At 39.8% G+C, this 12007-nt stretch overlaps 1 protein-coding gene across 2 annotated transcripts; it reads left to right on the top strand.

The window, feature by feature from the left end:
• Positions 1 to 1428: 1428 nt before the first annotated feature.
• On the top strand, positions 1429 to 6986 carry tmem183a (transmembrane protein 183A). Of its 2 annotated transcripts, none has more exons than XM_042511039.1 (8): positions 1429 to 1614; positions 2196 to 2285; positions 2397 to 2567; positions 2695 to 2854; positions 3353 to 3533; positions 3909 to 3989; positions 4115 to 4267; positions 4609 to 6986. In XM_042511039.1, the coding sequence occupies exons 1-8, from the start codon at positions 1551 to 1553 to the stop codon at positions 4792 to 4794; spliced, it is 1086 nt and encodes a 361-aa protein (XP_042366973.1). In that variant the 5' UTR covers positions 1429 to 1550; the 3' UTR covers positions 4795 to 6986. The 2 variants fall into 2 exon arrangements, with proteins under 2 accessions (XP_042366973.1, XP_042366965.1); XM_042511031.1 differs by having other exon boundaries at positions 4112 to 4267.
• The last annotated feature ends 5021 nt before the right edge of the window (positions 6987 to 12007 follow it).

Here is a 12007-nt window from a genome sequence, read left to right as displayed (position 1 = left end):
ACACATTAAAATACATTTATGAGAATAGTTCTTATATTCTGTAGTCTATTTTTGCCATCAAATTATTGTTTTTTTGATTTTTGATTATCCATTAAAATATTAAATATTAAATATTATGCAGTGTAATTACTGGTTAAAGTTTCAAATAAATTTAATGGAATAAAAAGTAGAATATTTCCATCTGAACTGTGTAGTAGAGATATAAAGTAGAACATAGAAATACGCAAGTAGAGTACAGGCTACTAAAAGTTTTCATTGCAGTTGTACCTTTGCCATTAATTTAAAATGGTTATGTTTAGTAGTGAGGTAAAAGATTTCTTTGTGTGTGTGTGTGTGTGTGTGTGTGTTTGTGTGTTTAGGCGGGGTTATGTTTTAAACCAAACTGCCGAAGGGCTGTTAACAGATGAGATATGGTTTTAAAGGTTGGATGAGTAGCAATGAAAATAGATCTTGTTTTTGATGAAAAATATGTTGATCAGGGGAAACATTTACATCATCTGGAGAAAACCATATTGTTTTGATTTCCTTCAAGGTAAAATCAATATTCTGTTTTACGAGGAGAAAGCGGTGTAAATGAATAGCTGTTATAAGATATTAGACAGTATTGGAACTATATACCAGAGTTGCAGATATTAAAGGGCTTGATGAAAGCCCTTGCCACAAATGAGAGGAACCTGATTTTTCTTCATCCCATATCTAAGATCGAAAAGGACAAGATAATCACTGTGCTGACCACTTAATTGTCATTTCTTACCACCAGGGGTTGGAGCATGATTTTTGCTTTTTTTGTTTTTTGTTCTTCTTTGAACTGCAGCATAGATTTCTTGGAAAAATAATTAGTGTCATAGGAATTTGCTCTAGGAGATGTGACTCGCTATGGTGTCGTTTTCAAAGCGCTGACAATAATATTGTCAACAGCCAGTCTTGGATGCTGCGGCGGCCTGCAGCACTTTCACAAAATACTTACATAGGTCACTGTACACAGCACTGTGTGTCTTTTTACCATTGTGACTCTTTGGTCCGATAACAATGGGATTCCTGCCAATGTCTTCCTTCTCTGACCGATGGTTGTTATAAGTGTGGCTCAGTGATGCCTGCAGCTCTAATGGTGTGAATGAGAGACCTCATAAGAGGCAGAGTGACAAAGTATCTGTACTTTCAGTCACAATATATATCACTGAATAACACAAAATCTGAAAAAAACATTAAATTAAGGAAAGTCTTAATTTGCAGATTTTTCAAAAAAATACAAGTCATAATTGGCTGATTAAATAATGGCACAGATCCACCTCTAAACCTTTGGTCATATGAAATCATTGCAATGCTCTCATTGAACAGCAGATGACAGTAAAGCAGAGGGGGAATAATGACAGATAACGATACTCTCGCGATACTTGCAACATCACGTCATTCCATGATGGCTGAAGATCCTGGCGGAACCTTTTTCAATTACTCTTTCATTTTTCTTTCTTTCTCTCTACCTCAGCTTGCCATAGCGACATGGCAGGACCCACAGGCCAGTTAAGCGTCCACAGATCATTGGTGTCGACATGCCCAAGAAAGGGAACCGAAAACGGCTGAAATTTAGGGCTGGGGACGTTTGTTCGGAATCAGGTAGGTTACTTTTACGTTAGCCAACAAGCTAGCGGTTAGCCCGCCCACTGTTAGCGCTCCTCAGCGCGCTGGAATTTAAATAGCTTCCCTCTTTACCTTAAATCGTCGCAAATGAATTATGCGACTCAGACGTTAGCTAATACCACATTGTATTTATTTTGAGAACGTGGTATAGTTACATTTAGTATTTGGTGTTAGCCAGAGCCAAACAGATAACAGTCAAGTGACAGAGCGGTTGTTTACCGGTGTGCCGTCGAAATGTGTTGCCCCCGGTTAATGCTAAGCGCTCCACTCTAGTTATGTCTGCCTGTCTTATCTCAAAAAACGTAACTCCTTTCCCAGTGATGAAAATTTTTTTAGATGGTCTCGACTGTTCAGCACCACCCTCTCCCTGCATAAATAACAAACAGCGCCTTCGGTGTAGGTAGGGACAACATATATCCATGGGGAAACGGTTTTTGACACAACACCTGTATAAACTGTCAGTCAGTAGTGGTCATGGCTAGTCTTTTGGAAATATTGTTAAATGAATATGACTTCTAAATAGTGCAATTACTATAAAATATGTCTGTTTTTCCCAGTGACTGTTGCTGATTATGCTGACGCTGACCCAGCCGTTGTGAAGTCAGGGAGGCTAAAAAAGGCAGTTGCAAATGCAGTTGAAAAAGAAGGTAACTTGCGATAATGCACATTCCTGTATATTGATGATTTAAGATGACACTGTCACTCTGCCATGACTCCACAGGCGAACCAAGTGCTTGACTTAATATTGTGTCTTCCAGTAAAATTACTCTGCGGCCTGGAAGCATCTCAGGGTGCTGTAGAGGAGGTCCTCTCGTCCTCAGTGAGTGTCACAGCTGACGCTTTGGACAGCAGTGATGACGTAGACCCTGAAGAAGATGGAGAGAGTGAAACTAAAGTGGCCCACAAGAAGAAAAACAAGAGAAGAAAGGGTATTATTTGTTTTTGTTTTTTTTTTTTACATATGCACACAGAAGAATGTGTTGAAAGTGGAGGACTCTGCAGTTTGTGCAACCTTACCAGGGTATTTACTATAATATTTGCATGTTGTCTTTGCAGAAAGCAGTGAGAGCAGTGATGGGGAGGAGTATCCAGTGGATATTTGGCTAATGCTTGCGTCCTACATCCGGCCCGAGGATGTGTGCAGATTTGCTCTGATCTGTAAGAATGCCTGGACGGTCACTTGCACTGCAGCTTTTTGGACCAGGCTCTACAGAAGGTGATGTGGCGTTATTGGTCAAAAGCATGCAGTTAAGGGTGAACAGAAAAGTGGAGTGCTTTTATTTTTCTTGCCAATATTTTTGCACAAGTTATTAATCTATTATGTGACGTTTGCCAGAAATAACTTGAAAGGGGCCTCCACATCCACAACCAATTTTAAACTGTGAACTGAAGGCAATATTGATAGGATTCTGGTTGATTGATGTGTTCTATCTAAGATTAATTTGTGTGCTGTTTGGATTAAAACCCTTGTTTTTACCTTCCATGCTCTCACTTAACATTTTTTTTTTGAAACATAATAAAAAAAAAAAACCCACAAAAAAATGTTTAAAGCTTATGATTTATTATTATTTTGAGGACCATCTCCTTCATTAGCAGTGTATCTGACAGGACAAAATGTCTTGAATGTGGTCCAACAAAGTGGCAAAGTAATGGAGTAAATTGACTCTTTGTATAATTAACATGCTTCCTTTCACTTTCCGTCTATCTTTAATAGGCACTACAAGATCGATACTGACCTGCCGTTCCGTCTCCAGCCTGACTCCATTGACAGGATGTGCTCTTTAAGGGCCCGTGTGATTCGCTCTCTTTTCCATCTGTATGAGCCGTTCAGCTTGCGTGTCTCGAAAATTCCTGCCCTGCCAGAATCCACGCCCACAACCTTGCTCAATTCCAAGGTAAATTATCTGATGTGTGGTTAGTTGCTTAGCTATACAGATGTTGAGCTTAAGTTTTTATTTTGCTCATGATTTTTGTATGATATTCAGGCTATCCACAACCACCAATGTCAGGCTTCGTGGAGCCAGGTAGCTCAAAGACAGCCAGACTTAGTTGAACTCTCTGCATGATGGAGGCTTGTTAATTAATAATGGGTTGGACTGAAAACTTTGACCTCCACGGTACACAGTTTGATACATTTGGGTTATGTATAGGTATGAAGTCTAATTTTTACTTTTTTATTTTCAAAACAAGAAAGACACCAGGAGGAAACACGTGTCTGTACAAACTTGAACTTACTTGTTGATTTTAGCGCTTAATGTTTCCTGTTGCAGTGTTTACTGTTCTGGGTCAGAAAGGTGTCAGGCACACGGCCTGAGGCATTGTGGGAGTTCAACTTCAAGTTTCTAAAGCCGGTAAAAAGTTTATTTTTAAAACCAAGAATTAATCCAATAACAACTCACATAGTCACATGTAGCCTGTTATTCTTGCTGCTGCCATGTTTATTTTTGTGTAACTCTAGTCATCTCCATCTCAGCAGGTACACAGTAAGAATGGTTGTGCCAAGTCCTTGTGCATGCCCAGACAATACAAAGATGTCCACACGAACCCAGACTCTGACTGCTACATGCTTCAGGTCACCACCCTCAACTTCATCTTCACCCCTGTGGTCATGGGTATGACACTGACCCTGGTTAGTAACTTTTGGGTATTGGTGGATATTGGCTTCACACATGGTAGAGAGCACAGACTGTTCTGTTAACTTTTTGCATGTGTTTAATAGGTCATTATTATATATATGTGCAGTGTAGCATATACATTTTTAGGTGTTAATCACAGCCACAAAACCTGGCAACATGTTTGTCATGATATCCAAACAAAAATATTTTTAATTTTTTTGCCAACAGTCTGCTTTAACTTATATTATCTTCCACACCAAAGATTTAAATAGCATTGTAGGATCATACATTTGCGCACCAATTATCCTCAACTTGCCTTTAATCTGAATTTGGTCCGTCTCTGTTTTTCTCATAGTTCACAATCAACGTTAGCACAGACATGCGGCACCACCGTGTACGTCTGATGTTCCAGGACTCGCCGCTCCAGCGGGGAAAGAAGAGAGGGGATCAGGGCGGGACCCAGGTGGTGCTGGATCCTGTACACAGTGTAAAGCTCATGGACTGGTGGCACCCGCAGTTCCCCTCCTCACCCTACACATAGGAGTCATATGCCCTCAGCCGAACATCACACCAAGAGTTCTGCTGTTATCTCATCCCACTTGCCAAACAGAGATATGATACTGGATGATGATGTGGAACCCTGGATTATGTTCGTTTACATTTCGATCGACAATGTTAGATCTTTTAGGCAGACTGAATAGGATTATCCTATAAAAAAACCCTCAAAAACTATGCCTAGACTCTCAAAAATAATATTTCTTAGTTATCACTTGTGACCCTCACCTGTGGCGGTGTTGTATCTGCAGAGACTTTGCCCTCTGCCTTTTCTTCTTATTTTCCTTTGTTGGGAATTTTAATGGGGTGTCAGCCCATGGGCAGATGGGTGTAGCCCCAAGTCAATAAGTAATAATAAGTAATAAGGTTGTGAGGGCTGGACTCCATAAAAACATAGCCTTTAGTTGGCTCGGCATTATGACAGTGGAATCAGACTTGGAAGTTCAATACAAATATTTTACAATTTGCTTTGTTTTCCGTATGTGGTTTTAAAGTTTGAAAGGACTCAGTGGGACTCAGTGTGACAGTGGCATTCATGTAATATAGTAAACAAGGTAGCTACGTTAATGATGGGTTGGCAATGTGCAAAAACATTTTTTTGCTGACACTACATATCAAAAAAAAAAACAGAGACCGCAGCGTATCAACTTGCTCTCCCTCTGTGCCAAGTATCTCCACCGTGTCACTCACTGCCTACATGTCGCAGCTTTCTATCAAAGAGTAGTGTGAAAGTAAAGAGTGCTCACTCTGCTGGAGCCCAAAATGTCTCCAGAAGTATCCTGCACAGCACAAAGCAATTTCAGTTGAGAGAGGGGCCTCCGACTGATTATTCAACCCTCAAACTTAAATGGGGGAAGCACTATTGCACGCCTGTCACCCACTGCAACCTCCACACCATGACTTGCAGTATTATTTAAACATCACAGTTCTGCCTGGGCAGAGATGGCTTGTTAGCTATGTATTCATATCAGTCATGTCCACACAGAGACATTGGCAGTCCCCTTCCTCTTTCAACACTCCTCAGCCCCAGTAGTTCCTCTGTCTTTCTGAAAACATGGAAAAGTAGTGCTGGGAAACCAGAGAAACCATCACCTAAAATCAGTAATTGTTTGGATATTTGTTTATATGTGAAAAACTACATAAAATTATTTAAAAGTTTCTCACTTACGACAGCTTGGAGAACTTCAGATTGCTTTGCATTATCTTCCAAAAGTGCGTATGTTTCTCAGTATTAAAATATTCTGAGATATGATCATAGTGATAGATGATAAATGCGATATAATGCTCAGCCTAAAAAGATGTGCCATAGAGAAACGTGTACATTTAGAACTTCCAGTCGCATAAAAAGAATCACAAGTAAAAAGAATTCAAGTCCGCTATTATTTTACGTTAGACGACATCTTGCATGTTGAACCTACATGTATAACACATTTTCTACATGTCTTAAAGCGTTACGGATTAACAGGGTGCAACAATTGTGTCCTCCTTTGTTTTTTTTTATGCTCACTTGAAAAGTTACTCAAAAACATCTTGATTTCACGCTGGTTTGAATTTTGATAATGTTGCATCAGCAGAGATGTATTCTTTTAAAATTAAAAAAGAAATCCTGAAGTATTTAATTTAAGGCAGCCTTCCTTAGTATTATGTGAATATTAATGACACTGCTCTTTACTGAAGGGGCCAAAGAGATGATTTACCTCAGACGTCAGCCGTTCACCTGCTGATTTGGGCAATGTTTCTTTTCTTTCTAATGTTTCTTGGCTGAAAACTTCTTGATTGTCTTGTTGCTGACTATGTGAGCCATACTGCCTCCTGTGGGATCTCATTCTCAACATTAAATGACTCAAAGTGTTTAAAATGGCCTCATTTTGAATGTGAGGGGAGTCATACCCATCACATGCTTCATTATGATGGGAAGAGAGCTACCACCATCCATCAGACAAAGTTAAAATCACTTTACCAGGGTTGATTTGCACATGGACATATATTGCAGATGAGAAAGAAAAGAAAAGATGAACCTCAAACAGTTTACACGTCTAGAAATAAAAAGCAAAAGACCGTTGGATGTTTTGGCTAACAGCAGTTGATTGTTTTAGTGGTTGGTCTAGTTGTATCAGTTGTACGTTACATTGATAAATAAACTTACTGCACTGAAATAAAAACTGAAACTGCCCATTTTAAATGCCTCCAGTCTTCTGCCATGAAATGTCATAATTTAGCATATATTAGTTTTGATTTTGCCTCCCTCTTGTTGTCATACAGGGTACTACCGGCATGCTCCAACAGTTACAAGGCCCTACTATGCATCTCCGCATGTGTGAATGCTTTTCATGCTGATAGTGTACTTGTACAAGTGAACATGCAATATTTTATTCAGATCACTAAGGAAAACAAATAGAGAACTGGGCGACCAACATCCTGACTTAAGGTGGTCTTTACAATCACACAGATACACTTAAAACTGCCATGAAATGTCAAGAGGCCTGCATCATAAAACCAACTGAAATGTGAATTTGGGAGTTAAACATGGATCAACAGCATGTGAGTCCTATGATGAAAGGTGTGTCACATATGAAGGACACCTGTGCAATCAAGCCAATGCATAAAATCACAGACTAATGCCGCTTCTTCAAAGCAGTCTGCATGAACAATTTCAGCTTAAAAATGCTTATTTATTGTATCACATCGTACTGCACAGGGTTTCTACACATTCCCGACATCCTAACACTGATGCACTACACTAAAACATCATTGGGACTTAACTAAATACGTCTAAATATCAAGGAATGTTAAAACAGACTACGAGAAGCGTCTCTTTTGAAGGCAGTAAAACCTACAAAGATAAAGTTGTCTCCCTTTAGTCGTGTTGGTCTTGGCTAAAGTTAGAGGAGCTCTTAAAAAGTCCCTGTGCAGTCAACAGGCATCACGTCATCGCCCCAAAATACCAGTCTGTCGAAGATATGAGGAAAAACTACATTTCCCACAAACCCATACGCGCTTTGCCATTGGTGGTGGTCACAGGTGACCGCAGACGCTCTGAGTTGTGACAACATCTCGACGGACTAAACGAAAACAAATTAGCCTGCGAAGTGCCCGTGGTGGTGCACGCTGAAGCAGTCTGTGGAAATACAGAGAAACTGGAAACTCTTAAAAGCGTTTCTTCCTGTAAACGCTACTTTTTCTCCTCACAGAGCCTGGCAGGTTTGGTGTTACCAGAGCGCACGAGAGAAGTGGGCACGCACTTTTTGTGAACCTGACTTCTTTACTTCGTTCTGTCTGACCTTCAGAGCGGGTAAGTGAAATTTTACCACCGCCACTGAAATTTAGCTTCTGCTACAACAACACTACCCCTGGAAGCCCCGCGAGCATGAATTTAAAGTGCGTATTTCTCGATTTAAATGAAAAGTTACGCCATTTATTGAGATTAGAACGAGAAGTACCGAAATAAACATTTGTCCTTAGAAAATTAAAGGCAACACAGTTTTACACTTGTCAATTAAATGTTGCAAAATCATCGCTATATTGCTAGCTATTTCTACATTGTAGAAGAGTACTTTAGCAAGTACATGTTCTCAGTCATACATTATCCTAAAAATAAACGCTGCAAGCATCACAATAACAGTTCATCATTTGTGAAGATTTTTCCCCAGCTCATAATAGTGCTATGAATTTTAACAGAATAATTACAGAGAGATGTAGACACCTACGACCACATATTAAACTTTATAGAGTAAAATATGAATTCAAAACATTCCCACCCCTTATGTTTAGAAGCCATTTTAGTTTATTTAGTTTTTTTCTCTGTCAATTAGTTTTACAAAAATAAATACTACTAATAATGATAGAAATAACATAATAGTATGCAATAAAATTGCACTACAATCTGCTTTGCCTTTTTGTCAGTGACACTGGTACCACATTGAGACCCACTGAGTGAAGACCATAATGCACCACTTTTCCCCTTTTACTGTCATCAGTGGAGAGCTTCCCCTCTTGCCATTTATAAGCCAGGCCGGTATCAGTAACAACACCTCAGCCCGGGGGTATGCTGTCATGTATAAGCTGTGACTGTAAACTGTACAGAGGAATACTCTGGGACATATCCAACTGCTTTCCTTGAAAGTCCTGCATGGCGCAAACACAAAAATAATGGAGGCACCACAGACCATTTACGCCCCCTGTGTGCCCTCTGCAGAGCGGGCTTTATTTACATAGTGGGGTTTATTATTAGAGAGTGTACAGCTTGAGGGGGACAGTTTGTTATGCTTGATGCTATCCAGTAATGCAATGTCAGTGCTTTATTCCAATAATATTTGACACATACTTGGGATTTAGCTGTGACTCTATATGGAAGTATATTTTGTTATTTTACTGTGGAAAATGGTCAAAGTATTTCACAAAAAGTTGCTAAATATAAGTATGATATTTATTTAGAAATCCACCCTGAAATCTTTACATTAGGTGTCTCCCTGGTCACTTTTGCCATATGAAATTATTTACAATTATAAATGTGTATGTGGTCAGTCTGAAGTATGTAGGCTGACCTGCACGTCTCCCTAGAACATGTGCATCACTTTAACATCACACAAACCAAGTGTTTGGCATTACTTCCCAGTCCCTGACCCCCCTCGACCTCTCTGCCTGGCCTCTGTGATCATCCATACCATTCTCCACAGATCACAATCAGGGTCAAAGGTCAGTGTAGAATGAACTCAGTGGGTCTCATAGCTTCAAACTGGGGAGTATCTTTTGGTCAAGGTTTTGGTCATGACCATGGCGCGTTTACTTTCGTTCTTAGTGCATTTCGAAGAAATTTCCCTCTAAATGTCACCATTGGAGTGATCATGCTGTGTTACCAAATGCTGTGATGACAGCTCATAAAGCGAGTTACCAGAAATAGAAAATCTGGAGGTCAGCAACCCCATTAAACCATGCGTATTATTATTTATGACATAGATTGTGAAAGGTGGATTTTAAGGAATTGCAACTATGTATAGAGCAATATTTAAACAATCAGCATTTAAACATCCTTTTAATATAAGTAACGTGTTGTATATAATTCCGCCTGGGCCCCGATCACTTCCAGTAAAATGAGTTTTGCAGGGAAGTTACACAGGAACACTGAGGTCAGTCAACCACAATGGCAATTTAGGTTTCTTGGTGGCAAGAGTATTTTCTGATGTGTTTCAATCTAAAAGTCAGACAGAAATGTGACACTGAAGGGCACCAGAACTTCCACCTCTTTGTTGTTCATTGTTACTGAGACACACAGATGGGCATTCATATGCATGGAGGGCATGTTCAGCTTCAGCTCTGAGGAAATTGTCTGTGTTTTGATATGTTAGGGCAGTTTTTTGGGCACACAGTATAGTGTATGTGCATTAACATTTAGGTATTTTAATGCACAGAAACACTTAGTGAGCATGTTGCTGATATGTGTTTGGGCCATACTACAGGAGTATCTCTACACAAAACAGTGTTGCAGAGTTGTAGCAGGCGAGTTAGTTAAACAGCCGTTACATCATGACACGGTGAAACCTGAATTACCATTTTCCTTGCATGTCTCTCTTTGTTTTCTGCCGCCTTTATCTGCCATCTTCTCATTTCTGTGAATCCATGAATGAATGAAAACATTTCAGTTGTGTAACCAGATCTGAAAGATAGACCTACTGTGCAGCACCACTGGCAGTTTAGCTGGGCGATGACACTAATGCAGTGCTACCACATATCAATAAAGCAGTTTAATTGAATTATAGTCTTATAATTTAATCATGTGCCTCTTGACGTGTTTATATAATTTTCCTAAGAAGGCCTCTGAACTAAAATCCTGTCAAAGAGATCACAGATTATGACTGTTGATATCTGAACCCTGCTTCACAATAACAGTATCAGAAAATCTTTATAAGACAAAAGTTGGATGTAACAACCAATTGTGTTAGAGGAAAATATATGCAGGACTTTGAAGACCTTTACCTGCGCTCACGCCCTGTCTCATTGTCAGTACAAGTGTGTGTACAGTCTGGACACACTGTTAAGAATTGGACACGTGCATACTGTAGGGGAGTCAGTGGGGTTATGGAGTGCACACAGTATGAAGGGTCAGGGGTTAGTAAACACACTGAGCTGTGAGGTCAGCAAGGTCAGAGGTGACCGTCCACTATGTAGAGCAGCAGTGACGCCTGACAGCCTGATTGCACTCTCCAATAGCACAGCGGAAACCTGCTCAGAAAGGAAAACAGAGTGGAGTTCCAAGCACTAAAACCTCACTGCAGAGGTGTCTGTTTGTATCACGGTATTACAGAATTAATATTATTATCAGTCAGAGTGACCCTTGGAGGAATTAAAAAAACCCAGAAGGATTAATTTTGGTTGAACAATTGTAAGACAACACAGTTGTATTGTATTGTTAATTGATGTGTAAAAAGTCTCCTTTTTGCAAATAACTAAAGGAGAGATCCTTAATTCAGTTGCATTTTTTTTCAATATCGTTGATAAGCAAATGTACACAGTGTGATGATCCTCAACTTTCATATCACAGTATCCCTTTAAACCGGCATATGGCTGCGACCCTATCCCTGGCTTGTGTTTAAAAGTGTATGTCTGTGTGAGACATACAATCTGATCATCTTGTCACAAAATTGCACAAATTAGCACAAACTTTACATCTTGTGTGCATGGAAAAGTGTGTGTGTCATATTTTCAGCCTCATTGGACTCATGTCCGCTTGTAAGTGTTGGAGATGGGGCTAACAAACAAAGGCAGCAGCAAACACACACACACACACACACAGGCATACTGACTAGGCTCAATGGATGTACTCTAGTGAAAGAGCAACAGGTGTGTGTAAACACAGCTCCATCCATTCGCCATATGGACAGATCTCCTGTGACCCAGACAGTGTTTTTGCTGCTGACTAGATCAAGAAAACACGAATGAGGAAGTGTCTTTTATGGTGGTTCTGGAAATCCCTTTTGAATAAAAAAAAAGAAAAAAGATAAAACCAATTACCGAATATGTTTGTAACCAAAGCTCGGACTTTTTAAACCACAGGAATGACAGCTTGGCATGTGCTATGTGACAACATGACCCATGATCTATCAGAGGTGAGTGTGGGTGGGGCTTTTTAGGGCATGTGCTGAATGTGTGACTCCACTTCCTCATCTTAGCTCCATTCCACTGTTTCATATCCTCTTTTGACT

The sequence above is a fragment of the Plectropomus leopardus genome, chromosome 2 (genome assembly GCF_008729295.1).
Source record: "Plectropomus leopardus isolate mb chromosome 2, YSFRI_Pleo_2.0, whole genome shotgun sequence".
Taxonomy (NCBI): Eukaryota; Metazoa; Chordata; class Actinopteri; order Perciformes; family Serranidae; genus Plectropomus; species Plectropomus leopardus.
The sequence above is the reverse complement of the archived record's forward strand: the minus strand, read 5'-3'. Positions and strand labels throughout refer to the sequence as shown.